General features: G+C 45.3%; 1 protein-coding gene across 1 annotated transcript in view; it reads left to right on the plus strand.

The window, feature by feature from the left end:
- CD101 (CD101 molecule) overlaps positions 1–15269 on the plus strand; it is a gene marked incomplete at both ends in the record, with an annotated part of 54185 nt that extends 38916 nt beyond the window's left edge. Inside the window, 3 exons of the mRNA XM_080691510.1 lie at positions 642–1052; positions 3567–3962; positions 15025–15269. Coding sequence (XP_080547636.1) covers positions 642–1052; positions 3567–3962; positions 15025–15269 — 1052 coding nt within the window. The remainder of the gene's footprint in view (positions 1–641; positions 1053–3566; positions 3963–15024) is intronic.
- Between the last annotated feature and the right edge of the window lie 7735 nt (positions 15270–23004).

Consider the following 23004-nt stretch of genomic DNA (forward strand, 5'->3'; position numbering starts at 1 on the left):
AGAGTAAGATTTGGGTATTAGGTTTATGGCACATCTTTCTGACAAAGCAGAAAAGCTGCTGGGGTTAAAGGATAGTCAACTCTTTATCCATTAGCTAGCCCTGCAGCGGAGTGGCCACAGAGAGACATGCAGTTTTAACAGCCCTTGTACAATTTTCTTTTCTTTGCCCATGTTTGAAGGCAGCTATAACTAGACTTTGACAAATTGTGAATCCAGATACACAGACAGAGCATTAGCTGGGCTAGTGTCTCCCAATTCAATGCATAAAATGCTATAGAAGAGACGTCTGTGATGAAACACTGATGCCTTTTATGCTGAAAAGAGATCATGCTTTTCTATATGATACGTCCCCTCCCTACAAGGGTAGAAATAGGACCGGTGGATGAAATTAACAAAGAGAAAACATTCAACTTGACATCAGACAGAATTCTCCTATGTCAGAGCTACCCAACGATGGCCAGAGCTGATTTATCAGATAATGAGTCCTTCAAGGGCTGAGTAAGCAGTTAGTGGGGCAGCTGTAGAGGGAATTCACACACGTGGTGAGTGTAGGAGGTATTATCCTCATTGACCTCTAATATCCCTGGTGCCTTAAAATTCTATTTTCTAGCAAAGTAACTATATGCATTCTTTTTCTTCAGAGAGCAAGCTAAAAGTGAACTCAAGCAGTCAAGTTCAAGAGCTCTCCATCGGCTCCAACACCCACATAGAATGCAGCGTCTTGTCCCGGTCCACTGGAAACCTTCAGTTAGCCATTACTTGGGACTTTTCTCCCATTTTCTCTAATACATCCTGGATAAGGGTTCTGGAAATGGACCAAACCAATGTTGTAAAATATGGAAATGAATTCCACACCCCACGAAGAAAGCAAAAATTTCATATGGAGAGAGTTTCCCAAGATTCATTTCAGTTGCACATTCTGAGCGTGGAGGACAGCGATCGGGGCAGGTATCGCTGTGCTGTGGAGGAATGGCTCTTGTCTGCAAGTGGCACTTGGCAGAAGCTCGGAGCAAAGACATCAGGACCGACAGAACTGAAGCTCAGGCCCACAGGTAAACTTGAGACTAGATTGTCACGTATCCTTCTGTAAGACTTCCACCCTCTCTTGAACAGCTCTTCTAGGAAACGATTCTGCAAAAGTAAAAATATGGCCAAGAGTCATAGAAATAGTGGCCACCTACAAATGACCACAGGACCTGGTAGCCGACCAGAGAGGGGGAGTCACTTGGGGTGAATCAGTCTGAGGTTTTGAGGAGCTATGATGGGAACGAGATTCCCGTGACTGGTTTGCTTATCTGCCTGGCAGCCTGGCCTCTGAAGCTATCCGGAGTATCGTACCTCTGGATCTCCATAATAACGAGCTGTGTCACTCCAATGGGACTCTACTGTAATTTGGCAGAGAAAGAGTAATGCAAAGCATATTTCTCCCACTGTGAACCGAAACTGTATAACTCTATGGGGATGTGGGGAGAAATTGCTTTTCAACATTTGGCTGCCTAAACATAAGGCAAATAAGAGTAGTTAACTGTTGGAATGGCTTCCTCTTCCTCAGGAGATCTTTAAAAATGTAATGGAGGTTTCATCCATTTGCACTGGTCTCAGAGTACCGCTATCTAAATGGGAACCCGCTTGCCTGGTCCCTCCGTATTGGTTAAGTCACCTCCACTGGTGATTACAGTTAAATGGATGTCACAGGTAAAGTTTAGGAGCTGGACAAGATCCAATAGCACAGTGCAAATAAGTTGATCCAATTTGGGACTTGGGATACCATTTTTGAGGTAACATCCAACAATAATAATTGAGCATAGGTTTATGTTAGAGGAGTTGATGGAATTATATGGAAATAAAAAGATAAATAAGGCAGAACTTTTGCCCTCAAGTAGCTCACAGTCTGTGGGAGCATCCGGGCAAGGCAATTGCTTAGTATGAGAATCTCCTCCTGCCTCTCTGGCTTCTTGTTTCTTTTTGGGGGACCCCTTCCTCTCTTTGCTAAACATGTGCATTCCTGAGAGATGGATCTAGGAACCTTTGGCCTCTTGCTTTCTGCTTTCCTCAGAGCTTCCCACACCATCTTGGTTCTATCTACCACCTGCAGGGTGATGACTCTAAGTCTGAGCTCTAGGCCTTTAGACCCAATTGCCAGCTGTTCTTCTCTACTCCAGGGCTCCAGAGACCCTCATCCTCAACCCTGCCCAAATTGTGTTTTTCATCTCTGCCAACTCACAAGGCTCATTTGTATTGCTGCATTCTACATCTGTGTGACTGGCATCCCTGTCTCCAGGTGTCCCAGCCAATATCTGGACAGTTTGTGGATGTCCCTTCTAGGGAGGCAGCACTTCTTGGTTAAAGCCATACTTCCCATGTAGAAAAATCAGCTCAGTGTCGGCAGGTCTTTAGTATATCAGGAAATTCTCACAGTCTTTTTTTTAATGGTATCTCCCAGTTTGAGATCATTCTCAACTAATCAGATTGCTTTGAAATACTGAGAATATTTAAAAATACCTGTGAGTTAGATGTGACCATAGTTTGCCAGTTGTACACACTGGTTTAGGAAACTAATTAAGATGGACTGGTCAGCATTGTGTGGGGGGGAGTTGAGGTCAAAGAAGAGAATATTTCAAGAAGAAAATAGATTTTTAGTGACAAAACACAGAGAGGACAAAAAAGAAAAAAGAAAAAGATTTCCCTTGAGCTTGGAAATTGGGCTCTGGGCCAGTATAGTATTGGGCTTGGAAACCAGATTACAATAAAATGGAATAACTCAAGGCAAGGAAACAGACAGTTTAATATAAACTGGTATTTTACATGCTTCTCCATGAGAAAAGGAGAGAGTAAAGATGATTAGTAGTAAAGAGTGTAAGATCGGACACAGTTGTTCTTTTGAGAAATAGATTAACAAATGCATTTTCAGTAGAGTTGAAAATTTAATGCACACTTTAATTTCTTTATTATTAGTTTTCGTAACTACTGGATATTATTTCAAGTCCTCACCTGCTGGTTACTGGGGGAGGGGGAGTAAATGTCAAAATCTATTTAAAATGTAGTCTAATCCAATACTTCAATAGTTCCCTTGGGTGGTATTCTACCACTTGTATCAAAATGTTCAGTGTCTCAAATAGCCTCTCCTCTCTCTGTTTTCTCTCTGTATACCTAAGATAGTATCTGGGCATGTTAGAGAAAGGTAATTTGCTCAGAATGAGGGGTAGTGGTATAACACACAGCTTGAGAGGGTCCTGGAAGTATTGAATAGGCCCTCTGGGACATTGAAGAGGAAGGGAGAGGTAAAAGCAAGTCCAGGGAGCCTGGCTGAAGCTGGGTGGGTTTCAGTACCAGAGTACATTGGGTAAGAGGGAGGTCTAAGGAAGGAACGTAGCTGGTTTGATTCAAAACACAGACTGTTCTGGTGAGTGTGAAAGAACAGGGACCAAGGGAAAGTATTACAGATAAAGAACTGATGCCTAAAGAATACCAGATGGGATCTCTCCAACAAAAATGAGATTTTTCAGAGGAAAGGTTCAATCTGAAAGTCTGTGTTCTTGTCTAACGTACTGCCATTTATCTTCTAGGAAGTAAGGTACATGTCTCCAAAGCACACTGGATAGAGAATGCTACCGAGCACGAAGAGGTGGGCATCAACTGCAGCCTGGAGAGCTCAGGCAGCTCGGCCTCCCTCTACTCTGTGACATGGTACCGGGACGGAGGAGACGCTGGAAGCCAAATGCTGGTGCAACTGCAGTACGATGGCTTGCTGGAGTACGGGGAAGAGGGGAGCAGGAGGCGCCTGCGCTGTGACCGCGCGTCCCCTACAGAGTTTGTCCTGAAGCTTCACCGGGTGGAGATGGAGGATGCCGGCGTGTACTGGTGCCAGGTGGTGGAATGGCAGCTCCATGGCAGCCCAAGCAAGTGGGTCAGCCAAGCATCAGATGAGTCGCAGAGAATAGTGCTCAGGGTGCTGCCTTCAGGTAACTGGGGTTCATCTGCTGTGGGCTCATGGTCGTGAGACTATTTGGTTCTCCTCTTCTGCTTTTTCTCTCAGCTCCTTCTCTAGGCTGAAGATAATTTTCAGATTCCCTAAAGAAGATGACTTTACTCTCTCACTAGTCACTCGTTTAAACAATGTCCACATGAAGACACAGACACTTATATGACAGGCACATCTGACCTGTTCTGCTCTTCTCTTCCCAAACAAAAAAGCCATCAGCATTATTCCTTTTAAATAACCAGTAAGGTGTGAAGCAGATATCCTTCCTTCTTGACTGATCCAATCTTGGGTGTTGTTCTATAGTAAGACTAAGAATGATAGAGAGATGGCAGCCTTATATTTTGACCTGACTGAACCAAAATAGCCAAATCTTAAATAATCCCTGTTTTAATCAGCATTCTGCAATTTGCAAAACTTAGAGGAAGAAGTTTATTTGTTCACAGTTCTGAAGATTTCAGTCTATATTAGACTGACTTCCAAGCAGGAGCCGGGGCTACAGGTCCTCAGCGCATCATGGCAGGCAGCAGAGAGAGAGGGTGAGAGCTTGTTATCAGCTCAAGGCAACAAGGGAGAGGAGCAGGAAACTGCAGCAGCTGGCCAAGAAATACTTTCCCTGGCACAGCCTCAGGGACTCTCCAGCAACCAAGTCCTGCCTCTGATGTGGCTGTCTTGTCTACTACATGAGATTTGGGGGACATTTTAAATCTAAACCATAACATTCCTCAAGGGGAAAAAAAAAAGAAAAACAAAACAAAACAAAAACAACTTTTCTCAATGAATAAGTGCTAACCTCCTTGTCTCCCTTTGAACTCAACAAACTATTAGAACTTTGATAATGAGGTAATGTTGTTACTATAACAAATACCGGAGACAGTAAAATTATAAAGATGAAAGGTTTATTTTGGCTCACAGGTTTAGAGACTTCAGTCCATAATCAGCTGACCTTCTTGCTTTGGGTCTGTAGTGGCATATTATGGAGGGAGCATTTTGTGGAATAAAATTGTTCACCTCATGCCTGGGGAATTGAAGGAGAAAAAGAAAAAACTAGAATCCCACTGTCTCCTTTGAGGGCACCCCTCAGTGACCTAGACCTCCCAGAAGGCCCTGTCCACACCTCCCAAAAGCACAAAGCTGGGGAGCAAGCCTTTGCCACCTGGACCTTTGGGAGACAATTAAGACCCCCAACTCTAGCAATAGTCCTTTTGCCTGCCTCTTTCCATTGTACTTGAAAGGCATCAAGAAGAAAGGGTGCCCCGTAGAACTCATTTCCAGGTTCCAGCAAGGAGGCGGCTACTCGACGCCCTTTGGCCAAGGAGTGACCCTTTTCTGTGTGGCAAGAGCATCCTCCTCAGCTCAGTGCTCAGTGCTCAGCCTAGCACAGTTCCAGGCATGTCATAGGTATTTATGTATTTATTTAGAGGTACTGAGGATTGAACCCAGGCACATTCCACCTCCAAATGACACCCCAAGCCTTTTTTATTCTTATTTATTTATCTTTTCCATACTGGGAATTGAACCCAGGGGTATTCTACCTCTGGGCTACACCCCCAGCCCTGTTTTTAATTTTTTTTTAAATTTGAAACAGTGTTTTACTAAGTTGCAGAGGGCCCAATAAGTAGCTGAGGCTGTTCTTAAACCTGTGATCCTCCTGCCTCAGCCTCTCAAGTACTAGAATTATAAGCGTGTGTCATCACAACTGGCTTTCTGTTTATTTTTCATTTTGAAACAGAGCCTTGCTAAGTTGCTGAAGGTCTTGCTAAGTTGCTGAGGCTGGCATTAAACCTGCAATCCTCCTGTCTCAGCCTCCCAAGTACTGGGATTACAGGTCTGTGCCACCATGCTGGCTAGAGTGGCATTTATTACTAGAGTAGGCATTTATTAAGCACATGTTCACAATAAAAGCAAACCTCTCTTCAGCGAGACCAGTCAATCTTCCCTGGTGGTCAATGGCTGCCTCTAACATCTGCCACCTCATTCTCTTAACACTGCTTTCCACTGAGGTTCAAGGAGCAGGATGGAGGTGAACTATAAGCTATAAGCTATAAATTGGCTTATAACATGCTAAAGGGCCACTGGAGAAGTAGCGGCATGGCCGTGGTGCCCCTCACCGGGAAGGGCAGGGGAATGACCACAAAGGGAAGGAGCGTTGCTAAGAACGCATGACAGCTCCTCAGAAGTAGGGGCAGCTGCATCAGCGATGGCCAGGCAAAGGAGTGGAGAACAAAGTTGTGTGATTTGTTCCCTGGCTGCATCACCCTCGGCCCTTGTCCGTTCATCAGCAGAGTTCTCCAGGCAGAGCGCTTATTCTCATCAGCCGTTCATTCCAACTTACAGAAGCACATTCCATACGTGTTTTCTCCCAGGAATTTATACAGCCTGTACAATCAGCAGTTTGAGCAGTATAATAAATAGATAATAACTGTAAAAAGCACATATTCTATGACTAGAAAGTATGTTCCTCTGAGGAAGTCAAGATCCTCCATAGTATATACATATAACTATAGCGATTAACTATATATATAGTTAATCTCTGTGGAATACTTGTAAAACAGGTGTAAGGTTTTAAAAAGACAAACTCTGGAAAGGAGATATTAAAAATTGAACAGTCTTTCTATTCTTCACAACTGAAAAAGCCCAAAATCTTGTGCCATGACCTACTGAGGATTTCAGCATAACTAATGCCAAGGACTCTCAAGGATCTCCCTGTGATACAGCACCTGGGATCCTCCACGCACGCTTCCTTTCTGGTCATTAGAAAGATGATCTGGGGTGATGTCAAGATCCAGGAGTTGGAGTCAGATAAGCTTCAGCGACATCACAGCTCCACCACCTCCTAGCCACAAAAGCACATCATGGTTACTTGACTTCTGCAAGCCTTGGCTTTTTCATAAATCGAGGATTATAATACAAATGGGCTTAAAGTGTCTAATAGAGGCCCTGGCACATCGTAAGTGTTATCAATATCAATCCTTTTTCCCTATGTCCTTAAACATGTCACATACATATATGTACATGCATACATACATACATACGTATGCATATATCCATCTATGTGACACATATGTGAGTGTGTGTGTGTGTGTGTGTGTGTGTGTGTGTGTGTGTGTGCTGCTAGAGATGGAACCTAGGGTCTCATGTATGCTAGGCAAATGCCCTACTTCCCCAATCTGAAGAAATATTTTAACTTGCTCAATAAATAACAATGTGAGGATCTGAGAACACAACATTGCAAATGACCGACTATGTTTCCACAGAGCTCAGTGTCCAGTGGGAGGGAGTAAGTCCAGTGTGACAGGTGTCATCAAAGAAGTATCCCCAGGATGCCGTGGGAACAACTAAGCTGGGATGAACCACGGTCTGGGTAGGGAGGCGATCTGGGAAGGTTTCCAAGAGCATGGGGCCTGCAGAAGGGAAGAAATGTATTTTCAGGAAATGAAAGGATCTGCAAGATGCTAAAGAGATATGAAACTTCCTGTTACATTTGGGCGACTTCAGTAGTTGAGATTGGCAGGAACTGATCTGTGTGTTACAATGGCAAAAGTTGAAGCCGGTGAGAGAGAAAGGCACAGATCTCCAAAGTGTCTAGTGTGCAAAGCCAAGGAAGGGCGCCTTGTCAGGACCGTAATGGGGTATCCCGGAACAGGTTCAAGCAGGGGGTGACATCATCAGACTTGCATTTTAGAAAGTTCCCACTGGGAGTGGTAGTAAAGATGAATTGGAGGGGAGGGAGACAGAACAGGGAGAATTATTTGAAACTGCAGGAACCAAAGCCAACACAGTGGCGCACACCTATAGGAGGATCGCAGGTTCGAAGCCAGCCTCAGCAACTTAGTGTGTGTGTGTGTGTGTGTGTGTGTGTGTGTGTGTGTGTATGCAGTGAATGCGCAGATGGGCAAAGCCCAGGATGAATATTTGGATTCCAGCTTCAGTGGGTAGTGGGGCCATTTGCCAAGCTAGGTAATAGAATAGAAAGGTTGAGGGAGATTAGCCTGATTTTAAATAAGTCGGGGTGGAATTAAGCTTGGAATACCCATAAATTATCGAGAGGAATCTGTCTGATAGACGTACGAACTGCTAAACAGGATCTCCACCAAAGTTGTGCACTGAGAGCCGTCAGTTTGTGGCCAGTAATGATGCTCCAGGACAGACTCCTGGGGAGCCCCAGGGGAGCAGAGAAGCAGCCTGAAAGGAGCGTCTGGGAAGCAGAAGAGGCCATTAGGTGCAATGACAGCGACCCAGGGCAGAGGGCGCATCCAGAGGGAGGGGAGAGGCTGCAGACCCAACAGCGCAGGCGGTCAGTTGGGATAAGGAGGGGAAAGTGCTCTTTGGATCTGACAGTGTGGGACAGTTGCAGAAAAGCAATAAGGGAAGTCCGACCGCACGAACCGAGAGGCGAGCCAGCAGCACGTGGCGCGCAGATTGGTCCCAAGAGCAATGGAGGAAAAGAGAGCAGAGCACAGCGAACGGCGAGCGGTGCCGGTGGAGGTGTCTCAGTTCTGCCTTTTTTTCTGTTTGGGTTTGAAGATGGCAGGCGCTTGAGCAATTTAGACCACAGAGAGGAAAGAGCCAGTGGAAAGGCAGGTGAAGTGTGGGAGAGAGTAGGCAGCTCTGACAGCCCAGTGCCCCTGGGCCCTGGTGCAGCCGTCCCCTCTCCATCCTCCACCTGCCAGCGGGACTGCCCACGACTCACCTGTTCTCTTCGTCATCACACCAGTGGCCCGTTGCGCACACTCCCTGCTGTGGGACCTCCACGCAGAGAAGGCACAGACTTCGTTCCCAGCCCCAGCACAGTCCCGGCACACAGGAGAGGCTCAGATACTTGCTGTCCCCCGATTGCACTCCTGTGAGTGCCACTGTGTTAGCAAAATCTAATATACTACTCTTACTTCTATATTCTACTACATTCTCACTTCTCAAGTGGTTTTCCTCCCCCTCTACTGGCCATCCCGCATTGGGTTAGTTTTAGGACTATATAATCAAGTCACAGAGCATGGGGCTCAAATGAAGGCAGAAAAATTAAGGACATTTCTCAGAATAATGAATCTTGCCTTTCTTCTCTGTCTTACTTCCTTACTAGTGGCTAAGCTAGGGCAGGAACTATGGTTGCCTGCATCTTTTTTTGCTTCACCCTCAGACTCTAGATATGAATGTCTTACTCTGAAAAATTGTCTGTGATTAATTGGTAGTTCAAGCCACAGACTTTCTGGGGACTGGACTATTTTTAGTAGTGCAGTACTTGTTAATATTTCTCAGCTTTTATTTGGGTAAGGATGTATTTATTTATTTATTTTGTGTGTGTGGTGCTGGAGATGGAACCCAGGGGCTTTCTACCTCTGGGCTACACTGCCAGACCTATTTTATATTTTATATGGAAACAGGGTCTCACTAGGTTGCTGAGATCCTCACTAAGTAGCTGAGGCTGGCTACTTAGTGTGCCACCATGCTCGGCGGTAAGGATGTATTTAGAAAGTGGATTCTTGAGCCAGGTGCTGTGATGCATGCCTGTAATACCAGTACTTGGGAGACTGAGACAGGAGGATTGCAGGTTCAAGACTAGCCTCTGCCACTTAGTGAGACCCTCAGCCACCTACCAAGCTCTGTTTCAAAATCAAAAGTAAAAAGAAATGGGGATGGCCGGGCGTGGTGGCGCACGCTTGTAATCCCCGCGCTTGGGAGGCTGAGACAGGAGGATCACACGGGTTCGAAGCCAGCCTCAGCTGCTTAGTGAGGCTCTCAGCAACTTAGTGAGACCCTGTTTCCAAATAAAATATAAAAAGGTCTGGGAGTATAGCCTGGAGGTAGAAAGTCTCTGGGTTCCACCCCCAGTACCACCAAAAAAAAAAAAAAAAAAAAAAAGAAAGGGGGATGTAGGTTAGAAATAGGTTGCCCCTAGAATCTATCCCCAGTACCAAAAAGCGAAAGTAAATTCTGTGTGTGTGTGTGTGTGTGTGTGTGTGTGTGTGTGTGTGTGTCTGTCTGGTACTGGGGATAGAACCCAGGGTATTCTACCTCTGAGCTATATCTCCAGCCCTATTTTATTCTTTATTTTGAAACAGGGTCTCACTGAGTTATGGAGGGCCTCACAAGTTGCAGAAGCTGGCTGTGAACCTGTGATCCTCCTGCCTCAGCCCACCCCCCCATTACTGGGATTTCAAGTGTACACCACCATGCCCAGCTTAAAAGTGAATTCTTGCAGATGACATGCATTCCTACCACACTGAAGTTTCTAGAGAGGCCATGCCATTGGCTTAAGCATCCTCAGTGCCTTCGACAGGCCTGGTGCATAGCACTCAACAGTTGCTGGGTCAAAGAACCAGCAAGTCTCCCATTCAGCTGAAATGGAACACTGTGTGTGGGGGTCATTCATTCTGGGATACACTTGTTCTCAGGGGACCCAGCCTTACTTTTGTTTCTTGGCAGGAGCCAGCTCTCACAGGTGGCCGTGCAAGGCATGGCTAATTGCCCAAGTTTTAGACTGGTGGTTGGGGAGGGGCCAGTAGCCACCTTTATTATCCTGGACCTCTCCTAAGTCAGTGTTTCTGAGACGGCATAAAAATGAAGGGCTCCTTGTTCTGTGCTTAGCTGGGGGTGGAAGCAGGTTATAAACCTCATGATAAAGTGTTCTCATTACATATTTGGCTCTGCTTTGCAGACCTTGTACTCTGGGCATTGGGCACTTACTTGGATTGATTCAAAATGCCAAACCTTAATGGTTTTTGAGTGTCACCAAGTCTAATCCAAATATGGGTGAGAGGCAGATGGTGGGAAATGGCAGCCGTGGGGTCCAAAACAAACACTGCCCTCCCAGGAGAGGAGAGTTAGAAGTACTGGAGCTGACAGCTGCTAGCTGCTGGCCAGCTCAGCTCTGTGAAGAGCACGCTCTGCCATCCTTGGATGGCACACGGCTCCAGGCAGAGCAGCCTCCTCCCTATTAAGACACTCAAGCCTTCTGGAAGTCCCTTAGTGCTGAAGGTGAGAGTCTCAGGGGCAGAAAAGTCCGGACCAGATTTCTTCCCACCTGCTACATTTCAGCCCCATCTCATCATTGTCTCACCTAGCCACTGTGATTATTGGTACCATTGACTCTCACCTCACAACTCTCTGCCTCCCATGACTAGAAAAGGAAACCAGAGCCTCTTGGCTCATTCACCCAGGTTTGGAGACTGAGGATGAGTGAGCCAAAATAAAGATTTAGCCTGTGAAAGAATATATCCAAAGCTATCATGTTAGTCAGCTTTCCATCACTGTGATAAAATACCCGAGTGAATCAATTTATAAGAAAAAAAAGTTTTCCTTGGTTCGGATTTGGAGGTGTCAGCCCGTGGTCAGTTGGCCAGTTGCTTTGGGCCTGAGATGCAGCAGAGGAAGCCCTCACCTTGCACCTTGTGGCAGTCCAGAAGCAAAGAAAGAGACTAGTATCCCAACTCTATTTCTAGGACATACTGCCAGTGATGTAAGACCCATTAGTCTTCACTTCTTCAATGTCTCACCATGCTCCATTAGCACCAAGCAGAGGGCCAGGCCTCTGACATGTGAGCCTTTGGAAGACGTTCCAGGTCCACACTATAGCACGCATGGTCTCTATGTGAGGACTCCGCAAACCCTGTTCTCTGTCGTCTCCCAGGAGAAGGACACCTGTGATTTTCTCAGCTTTCTCAGTAGTTTTCTCACTAATATTGTATTGCTTGCGGAGTGAACAAACCCTCAAGGTACCATGTTAAATGCTGCGTATACGTCATCTCATTGTAACTCTGGAGACTGTCAGTCTCCCTGTTCAGTTGATGAGGAAGCTCATGACTGGTGAGAATAAGCAACGTATCCAATGTCAATAGTAGTAAGTGGAGGAGCAAGGATTTGAACTCAGCTCTCTCTGAGACCCAGTGGACGCTGACTCACCACTGTGCACAGACGCCCGCGACCAGGCTCATAACACCTGGCCCCCGCTCTGTCCTCCCTCAGCACTGCAATCCCTGCTTCCTTTGCCGGCTTTCAAGTGCACTCAGATGAGACCTGGGAGGATAGCTGCCATGGAGCCGAATCACTGGGGAGAGGAGTTGTGGGCTGTGGAGAGGGGATGGCCAAGAATGCAAAATCTCTCTGTGATTGTCCACCCTTCCAAACACCAGACCCAGATCTGGGACGGAGAATACGGATGAGACAGGAAACACTGCAGGCCACAGAGCCCTGCGACTGCCAACCCCATTCAGAGCCGCCAGCCTGATATTCCGTGAGGATCTTCATTTGATGGCAGCCAAGCCTGGGCTCCCAGGCAGGGAGTGTGCTTGTGCCATCCGCACATTCACCAGGCTCCACTGAGGCCCTGTGGACAAAGCGCTGACAAGACAGAAGAGCACCTAAGACACAGGCCTTGTCGTCAAACAACTCACGATACAGGACTTGAGTAAACGCCTACCTTCTTCCTTGATTTCAAAATACAAGGCTTTCTTCAACATGTAAGATACATCAGTGATGCCAAAAATTCCTGCTGCAGGAGGTTGGTCAGAATGACTTAGAAGGCTGGGCGTGGTGGTGCATGCCTCTAATCCCAGTACTTGTGAGGCTGAGACAGGAGGATCGCAGGTTGGAGGACAGCATCAGCAACCCAGAGACCTTGTTTCAAAACAAAACATAACAATGGCTGGGGATAGCCGGATGTGGTGTTGCATGCTTGTAATCCCAGCATTTGGGAGGCTGAGGCAGGAGGATCGGAGTTCGAGGATGGCCTCCGCTATTTAGTGAGGCCCTTTGCAACCCAGTGAGACACTGTTTCAAAATCAAGAATAAAAAATAGGGCTGGGGTATAGCTCAGAGGTAGAATACTCCTGGGTTCTATCCCCAATACTGCAAAAAAAAAAAAAAAAAAAGACAACAACAACAACAGAAAGGATGAGGGTGTAGCTTGGAAGTAGAATGCTCCTAGACACAATCCCCAGTGCCACGCACACACACACACACACACACACACACACACACACACACACGACCTTGAAACCTATTTTCCCCTTTAGAAGTCTATAACCCCATAAACCTTATAGCTTAACATATATATGTGTGTGTGTATATATATATATATATATATATATATATATACTAGAAATTGAACACACACATGTATGCACGCACACATGCAAAGGGAATTGAACCAGGGTTGTCCCCAAACTTATGTATGTATTTATTTATTTGTACTAGAGCCTTCTGCCTCTCAGCTATACACCCATTCCTTTTTATTTTTTAAACAGGGTCTCACTAAGTTGCTCAGGCTGGCTTCAAACCTGCATTCCTCTTGTCTCAGCCTCTAAAGTATTGGGATTACAGGTGCTTACCACCACATCTGGCTTTATTTTTTTATTTTCAAACAGTATTTTGCTAAATTTCTGAGAGTCTCACTAAGTTACTGAGGCTGGCTTTGAACCTGCGATCCTCCCATCTCAGTCTCCAAAGTACTGGGATTACAGGTGAGTGCCACCAGCTGGCTGCTTAGTCTATTTATTTATTTATTTATTTATTTATTTATTTATTTATTTATTTTATGGTACTGGGGGTGGAACCCAGGGCTTTCTACCTCCGGGCTACACTCCCAGACCTATTTTATATTTTATTTGGAAACAGGGTCTCACTAAGTTGCTGAGAGCCTCACTAAGTAGCTGAGGCTGGCTTCGAACCTGTGCGATCCTCCTGTCTCAGCCTCCCAAGCGCGGGGATTACAAGCGTGCGCTACCACGCCCGGCCGTTCTTATCCTTTTTGAAGAAGGAATTTCTTATGTTATTACAATTATCCAGGAAAAGCTACCAGTAGCAGCAGAATTTTCAGAATGATCCTGATTTCAAAAATCATGTAATGAATAGATGTAGTTGGAAGACTAGTTAGTGCTTGCTTTCTCTTTAAGCATATGGCTTTCTGCCTTGTGAGTCTGTAACCTGGTCTTTTGACCAGCAGCTCAGTGCATGGTTTCCTGGAACCTGCAATCTTCGCCATTCCTGCTTTGCTCCCCTGCCCGAGTAGCTGGGAGCCACTTTAGGGCTGCTGGTGCGTGCTTCCGGCGTCCATCTGGATGGAGCCTCCCTGTGGGCTGCAGCTGCCAGAGGATCCGATGCTCCAGCATCCCTTTATAAAGCACCTTCAGCCCGTGCGGTTACAAGTCAAGAGGATTTCATTCAGATCAACAACAGCTATTGGGTACATGTGGTAGGCACTGTAGGGGAGGTAGCCACAGATGACACTATCAAACATACTCGAACAGCTATAATGAAACAAAGAAGGTGGTTAAAAGGGAACAAAAGAACAGGCATGGTACCCATAATCCCAGAACGTGGGAGGCTGAGACAGGAGGATCGCAGGTTCGAGATCAGTCTCAGCTACTTAGTGAAGCCCCCCACAACTTAATGAGACCCTGTTTTAAAAATAAAGGATAAAAAATAGGGCTGGGGATGTAGCTTGGAGGTAGAATGTCCCTGGGTTCAATCTCTAGTACCAAAAAAAAAAAAAAAAAAAAAAAACTGTGCCCCAGTACGGGAGCAGGAGTGGCCAGGCAGGGCTGGGGGCAGGGCCAGCTGCGGGCCAGAGACAGCAGGCCCTCCGGTAGGCGCAGCTGTCCACGCCAATGGTGCAGCTCCGCGTGCGTTTTGGAAGAAGCAGTGGGAATAAGTCAGTTAAAAATTCATGACCAGCAACATCGTTGAGAACGAGGGCTGAATTATAGATATCTTTTCTGAGGAAAGAAGATTAAAGGAGAGGTTTTCTTTTCTTGTTTTGTCTTTAGTTTGGGCTGGTAGTTTTAAGTAGGTCATTGGAAGCTACCGTGGCAGGAAATCGCTGGGCAAGGGGGAGCTGTGTGCGTTAGGAGCGGGGCAGCCTGCTCTGGAAGCTTCTCCTCCTGGCCTGTGTCCTGTGCTCCCATGTGAGGTTTCAGCGGCCTGTGCCATTTGGCCTTATTATTTTTACATATATTTGCCTGTGACAGTAAATCAAGAAGTGCTCACAGCTGATTGACCCGGATAAATAGGAGACTGATTATTTTCTCTTTCTCTCCCTTTTTTTCCAGACCCCACGTTTCCTGCCAGGATCTGCTCCTCGCCACCTTTACTCTACTTCCTGGTCATCTGTCCCCCTGTCCTGTTCATTCTTCTGCTCGTTTCCCTCCTCTCTTTATACTGGAAGGCCAAGAAGTTGTCTCATCTGAGTCTCAGAGCACAGAAAGACAAGTCTCTCTGGGTGGGCTTGCGAGGGGCCGGAGGCTGGAGCACAGACGGGAAGGAACACCAAGAGGAAGATGCTGAAGGCCGCTGAGTCCGCAGAGGCCTGCTGTGGTGGAAGGAGCACAGCGGGGCCTTTGACCTGTTTGACCTGGACTGGCCCGGATGTAGACCAATCCTGGTTCTGCCCTTCCCTGTGCCTGTGGCCTTGGACACGCTACCTAGGGCCCCCAAAAGTCCTGGACATGTTAAGTGTTTCTTGGTGTATTTACATGGGTGACTTTTACCCCATGTCTCTCAGAACCACATCAGTACCCCGGCCCAGCCTGACCCCTCCTCACAGAGGCTCTGTCCTTCCTGTAAGGGGGGCCCTGGCTGTGCCCTCCCTCCCTCTCCCCTGGGCTCCTCTCTCCACCACTGATTTCCCTGGATGCACTCAGTGGCTCAGTCACACTGGCTCAAGGTAACTCTTTTTTCTTTAGATAAGGGCACAGGAAAGAGCCTGGTGTCCACAAGGTGAAAGGAACTGGAAACCAGTGCTCATTTACCTAAAATCTGCCTCCTAACCAGAATGTAACTTCTTTCCAGGCAGAAATTCAATTTTCTTCCCTGATTCCCATCTACAAATGCCCGCTCAAGAGCTTAAGACTAGGTGAATCAATATTGGTTCTTTGACAAGATGAGAAAACATTTTGTGGCTTGAGTTCTTGAAGGGTTTTGTTTGCTTTTGTGCTGTAAGACGTATTAAGTCAGCCAGGTGCATGGCAGTGCACGCCTGTAATTCCAGCACTTGGGAGGCTGAGACAAGAGGATTGCAGGTTCGAGGACAGTCTCAGCAACTCAGTGAGATCCTTTTTAAAAATAAAAAAATAAAATAAAATATGCCTGGGGTTTAACTCAGAGGTAGAATGCCCCTGAGTTCAATCCACTGTAATACACACACACACACACACACACACACACACACACACACACACACACTTATTAAGTCAATGCTTAAAAAAAAGCCATGGGGGTGGGGATTCATGAAGCAGTGTTGCAGTCATATTCCAGGGCGATCTCTCCTCTCCCACAGCAAAAGGCCTATAGGCTCCTGGTGCTTATTTCCTTTGACCTGACAGTGCTGGGAAGTAAGAAAGGCTTGTGCCTAGTACTTGGACGAGGTCAGAAGCGCCCCCTCCCTCTATCCTCCAGTCTTCAAGGGCTGGGGTTCAAGGCAGGTGGCAAGTCAAGTCTGATTCCTCAGGATCTCTAATCTCAACCTGGAAAACTGCAAAGGTGGAGACATCATGGTTTAAGGTCTTCAATATCTGCACCCGCTGGGTCCGAGGACTCCTCACCTTTGTTTCAAAAGCTGCTCGAGCCCCTGATGTAGCCAGAATTGGAAATTAATCAATGCTACCCAGCAGACTTGAGGAAAAACACATCTATTTATTGTCAATGTGACCAGCAGGGTAGTGCTAACACTCGGTAATTTGCATTTCCAAGGAGAGCAATTTATTTTTAATTATTTTATCAGGCACAGTCCTCTTCAAATGTAATTAGTTCCTTTGCTCCTTTGCAAGCAGATTACTGGTGTCTGTGAGAACCCTCACTATAGACCTGCCAGTTCTTAAATTCTTCTCCCTTTATAGCCTCATTTGAAATACTCCAAATGTTTTCTTAAACATGTCAACACATTTACTTCTTTTCTCCTAGGCAAGGAAGCATATTTTTACTGAAAACAAAGCTGAAATTAAAACTTCCTAGAAAGTATGATGACCTCTTTCCCTCTACTTTTTAGAAACTTGTGTTTTAATTGAGATCTTAAAGGGAAGGAGAATGGAATTGAGCCCCAGCCAGAGAATCACAGAGTACGCTGTGATGCTGCCCTCTTGCCCGGAGCTCTCCCCACACTCCCCTCCTTACCTGATGTGCCCTTCAGCTCTTAGCCCAAACATCACCCCTTGGCATTTGAACCCAGCACAGGGCGGCACAGAGGAGATACTCAGCTCTCAAAGAGTTCCAGCCAAAGAAAAGCAGGGGGAGGACTTGCCTGCAAGCACTTCCTGCCTGGCAGGCACCGTGAAAGGCACACCTGCCCAGAGGTGGCCGACCTGGCCCTGCTCCCCTGGCAGTATTGCCTTGGTTATTCTTAAGTGAACCCAAGAACACACTGCATGTTCTTAAAGCTATATTGCACTACTGGTCCCACAGTGAGCTGTCAGACAACTAAAACCCAAAGCCACCTTTTTTTTTTTTTAAACGTTTGAACACCTAGACTAAAATTTACATTGACCCAATTCAACAGACACTTTACATGAGACTTTTCTCCGGTTATGTCCTTGTTTATTTTCATGCTTGAAACAGAATGGAGAGCTTTTTTTTAATCATTGATTCCAACTTCTCCATTCTGTGGTACACCTGATTTTACTTTCAGCTTTTTGTTATAGAGCCTCTGTGGCCACAGGACGAGCCTCTATCGCAGGGATTGGAAAATCGTAGTCAAAGGGCCAAATGCAACCTACATTTTTTTTTAAATGTGATTTACTAGACTACAGTCACTCCCATTTGCTTACATCTAGTTAAGGCTGCTTTCATGGTAAAATGGCAGAGCTGAGGAGTTGCCAGCCATGGCACGTACAAAGCCTAGTATGCTTACTCTCTGGCGCTTTGCCGGGGTCTGCCGGCCCCTGCTCTTCTTTAGTGGTTAATACTCTGCCTGCCTTAGCCATCGATTGTGTTCCTGGGAAACGGATTGGACCCATTATATTTAAATCTGTTACATACCTGATTGACTTAACAAATAATCCTAGGCTCTCGGGATTGATGTCTAGTCCAAGCCATTCTGTAGTTCGACTCCCGCCTTCTTGGCTCATAGTAGAACTAGAAAGCTCGGCACCCCTGCAGAATCCCACACCTTTGCATGGAGAACACACTGTGTCAAGACAAATAGGGCCTGGCTGCTCTTTTCACTGTTTTCAGTCTGTTGAGTATAGGAACAACCCATGTCTGGCAGAAGGTGAACGCAACGCACAAAGTCACACGCCCTAACAATTTCTCCTGCGCATGTAGGATCTGTTCTTCATCTTGGAGGCTCATGGCCTCCCCCTGCAGAAGGGATCTTGGCCTGCAAGCAAGGAACTTAAGCTCAGAGAGGTTGAGATTTATCCAGGGCCACCCAGCCATGTGCAGAAGAGTTAGGGCCCAAATTTAGGTCTGCTAACAGTCCTAGACACCGCACAATAGACCCTATGCTGAGTCTATTGTTGTGGGGGAAATCTGGTACTAATGATATAACCTCATCTGGCTGTTACAGTGATCAAGTCAGATTCTTATGGGGAGTAAATTATAAAACATATCAAATTGTAAATGAAGCAGGGCCTGTTGATGCATGCCTGTAATCTTAGTGCCTGGGAAGCTGAGACAGGAGTATTGCAGGTTGTAAGTACCTCAGCAACTTAGTGAGACTTTCAGAAACTTTGAAAGACCCTAGGAAATTTAAAAAATATAGAGAACTGGAAGTATAGCTCAAGAGGTTGATGCCCCTGGGTTCAGCTTTCAGTACAAAAAAAAAGTAAATGAATGTCAGTGTAACCCAGGTTTTTCCTCCATATTCGACCTTCCCTATCTGTGCACATAAATTGAGATGACATCAATAGTAATGACTCAGATTCTACAGGCTTTTGCCACAAGTTGTTTACACAGCCATCTTGCAGTGTCCTTCAAATATTTCTGGGGATTCCCTAGGATTCTGAGAACTCGTATGAGCCCGCAAGCAGGACACTTTCATATGATTACTGTGGCTCTGCTTACTGGGACCCAGAGCACTGAGATCCCAGGCATATTCTACCACTGGTTATGCTGTGAGCCCTCTTTTATTTTTATTTTGAAACAGGGTCTTACTAAGTTGCTGAGAGTCCCACTAAATTTCTGAGGCTGGCCTGTAATCCTCCTGTCTCAGCCTCCCAAGTGCTGGCATTACAGGCAGTTGCCACAACAGCCTGACTTTTTCAATAATAGGATCTTTGTTCAACTTATTGTGTGTGTGTGTGTGTGTAACCAGGGATTGAACACAGGCACATTTCACCACCAAGTAATATTCCTAGCCCTTTTTATTTTTCATTTTGAAACAGCATCTTGCTAACTTGCTGAGAGTCTCAATAAGTTGGTGAGGCTGATCTCAAACCTGCAATCCTCCTGTCTCTACCTCCCAAGTACTGGGATTGCAGGTGTGTGTCACCATGCCTGGCTCTCGGTATGTCTTACGTTAGCCCCTTTCTGGTACCCTGTGATCCAGCTACCTCAAATTACTTGCTGGCTTCCAAAGTGTTCCTGACTTTGCGTCTTTTATTTTGGAAATCTTTTTCTTTTCTGTGATCCTGACCAGCCTCCTTGAATTCATCTCAGTATTGCTGAAGGTGTCCATATAAAATAGTAGAGGAGCCCAGCATGGTGATGCACACCTATAATCCCAGCTACTTCAGAGAACTGCTGGTTTGAGGCCAGTCTGAGCAACTTAGGGAATGCCTGTCTCAAAATGAAATAAGAAAAGGGACAGAGATATAGTTCCGAGGTATAATGCTCCTGGGTTCAATCGCCAGTAACACCTACACACACACACACACACACACACACACACACACATACACACGCACGCGCGTGCACTCACACATACACACAAAAGACACTAGGAGAAAGCAGTACTGTTTGTTCTTTTGTTTGCATGTTCTGGACTGGATCTTTTTCAGATAGATTTGGGATGCAACCCAAAATCTCAGGAAGCTCCCTACCCTACCCATGCCCTTTGGTAACTGTACGGTGATGAGTTCCTATGAGCTTTTCTTGGATCGTATCCCCTGAGGGCACACTATGTGGGGATGTGTTCTCTGTGGCCTGATGTGCACGCATGGCCCATGCATGGAGAGACATACTGATGCAGAACTTACCCTCTATCACAGATGCAAATTTACAGCCTACTTCTTTCTTTCTTTCTCTTTCTTTCTTTCTTTCTTTTTTTTTTTTTTTTTTTTTTTTGGTGGTACTGGGGTTCCTGGAAGCCCTTCTACCTCTGGGCTACACTCCCAGACCTATTTTATATTTTTGAAACAGGGTCTCTTAAGCCAGCACGGCTGGTTTTGAACCTGTGCGATCCTACTGTCTCCGCCTCCCAAGTGCTGGGATTACAAGTGTGCACCACCACGCCCAACCAGCCTACTACTTTCTGTCTGTATAAATCTGAGTATTCTAGATACCTCAAAAAAGTAGAACCATATAGTATTTGTCCTTTCCTAACTAGCTTGCTTCACTTAGCACAACATCTTCAGGGTTTATCTGTGTTGTATTATGTTTCAGAATTTCCTTCATTTTAAGGATGCCTACATATAGCATATTTTATTTTGCCATTTACCTATCACTGGGCACTGGATTGCTTCCAACTTTTAGCTCTTAGTGAATATTGCTGCTGCAAACATAGGTATACAAAACTTCTTCAAATTCCTGTTTTCAATTATTTGGGGTATATACCCAAAAGTGAAATTACTGGATCATGTGGTAAATCTATTTCTATTTTTGCAATAAAACAATGCAAATAAGACCAAAAAAAAGAAACTAATTACTATTTTTTCCCATGGAAGCGGGACATTTTACATTCATTAAAAGTGCACAAGGTTGAGACTTCCGGGAAGATGGCGACCGAGAAAAGTGGGGCTTAAGAGCCCCGCTAACAACTAATCTCCATTACCACAAAATCAGCGCCTTTCATAGCCAGAAAACACCATCACCAGAGAAACAAAAAAATCACCAGGCTCCAGAGAGAAAGTGGACTGAGAACAGAGCTCAGAGCCACAGAGGAGATACACCGGCCTCACGCCCGAGGCCGGGGCAGCAGCGCCATACTGCCGGCGGCAGCGGCAAATCCGGACGGATACAGCAAGCCGAGGTGAGCCGTTGTGGAACAGCCAGGCGGGATTTCTCGCTGCAGGTAAAATCTAAAGCTCCCAGTGGCTAAGCTCAGCACACGCTGCAGGGATTCAGAGTGGAAATCAAAACCAAGAAGAAATACGCCAGCCTCACGGCCGAGGGCATAGCAGCGGCGCCATATTGCCACCGGCGGCAGCAGCAGAGAATTCACCGAATCCAGTACAGCTACATCTGCGTACTCAAGAACAGTGAGTCAAATTGCGGGCCACAGAGGAGAAATCCCAGTACTGTACTCCCTGCGACTTGACCCAGTGGGGGAGGGGCGGTGGCAGAGATATCACACCTTAGGAGAACTTGCAACCTGGCACCCCCTACAGTCTAAAGCAGCCTCTATTGACTCTCTGGGTCAGAGACTCTGTGATACAACCCAGTAAAGGAGTAGTGGGGTCTGAGATACTACAGACTCGAGATCCAGAACACCTTAAGTGAAGTCATAGTGACCCAAGGGAAGAACCCAGAGAAGGCACAAACTTCCGAAATCATGGGAAAAAGGAATAATACTGGAGCAATGAATGCCCACAACCCCACAACATCAGAACCTGATAAAACAGAAAATCAGAGATTTCTAGAAGATCAAATCAGGAAAATAACTGTAGAAATAATAGATGTGCTTCGAAAAGAACTCAGAGAGAGCCAAAAAGAGATAAAGGATGCAATTAATGAAGTAAAGACCTCAATTCAAAGCACAAACAACCGATTAGACCACATGGAGAACAGAATCTCGCTCTTAGAAGATGATCATTCCAAAAATGAACGCATAGTTTCTAATCTAGGAAAAAATATCCAACAGCAGAAATCTGATATTGAAGAAATATGGGCCCATTTTAAGAGAGCTAACCTAAGAATAATTGGAATAGAGGAGGGAAAAGAAAGTGAAACCAAAGGGATCAACAATCTCTTCAAGGAAGTAATAGCAGAAAATTTTCCAAATATAGAGCAAGAGGTCGATACACAGGTCCAGGAAACTTATAGAACTCCCTTTAGACAGGATCGGAGAAGAGGATCCCCACGCCACATAATTGTCAAAATGACCAATGTGGAAGCCAAGCAGAGAATCTTAAAGGCATCAAAAACAAAGGGCCAATGTATATGGGATTAGGTAAGGGTCTAACTTTATTCTTTTCCATGTAATTATTATTTTTCAACAATATTTAGTTAAAAGATTATTATTTCCATCACCAAATGTTCGTGGAAACCTTGTCAAAAATAACTTGACAATATAGGGAAGAATTTAGCTCTAGGCTTTTATTTAACTCCAATGGTTTATATATCTGCCTTTAGAATAGTACTACACTGTTTCAATTATTGTAGCTTTATATGGTTTGAAATCAGAAAATATACATCTTCTAGCTTTGTTCTTTTTCAAGATCGTTTTGGGTATCTAGAGTCCATTTTCCATATTAGGATAGATTTTTTTTTCTGAAAAATAAATATATGATAGTTTCACCTAAAAAAATAGAAAAAAAATATTCTCTGGTAAGAAAGAAAGTAAAAAGAAATATTGAAATGTTATCTTTAAGTCATCAAAAGCTTGGTATCAGACAAATGAAACTGTTATGTGAGATTATAATTTTTAATTTTGGATAAATTGCTATAATACTAGATGTCAACCACTAAGCCAAGCATGGGAGGGAGAGATGGGGAGAGAATGGGGTGGGGATCGGGTGGGGGCTGACTGGGGGATGTGTGCATGTATGTCTACAAAATTTGTATCCCACTATGATGTATGAATACAGTGCACCAATAAAATTTTAAAAAAAGTACACAAGGTTTCTAAATCACATTATAATTCAAAATTTAATTTACACAAAAAATTAATTTGAGATATATTATAGACCTTCTTCTGAATGAGAAACCAATGAAGCTTC

This window comes from Muscardinus avellanarius (assembly GCF_963383645.1).
Source record: "Muscardinus avellanarius genome assembly, chromosome: 3".
NCBI classification, from domain to species: domain Eukaryota; kingdom Metazoa; phylum Chordata; class Mammalia; order Rodentia; family Gliridae; genus Muscardinus; species Muscardinus avellanarius.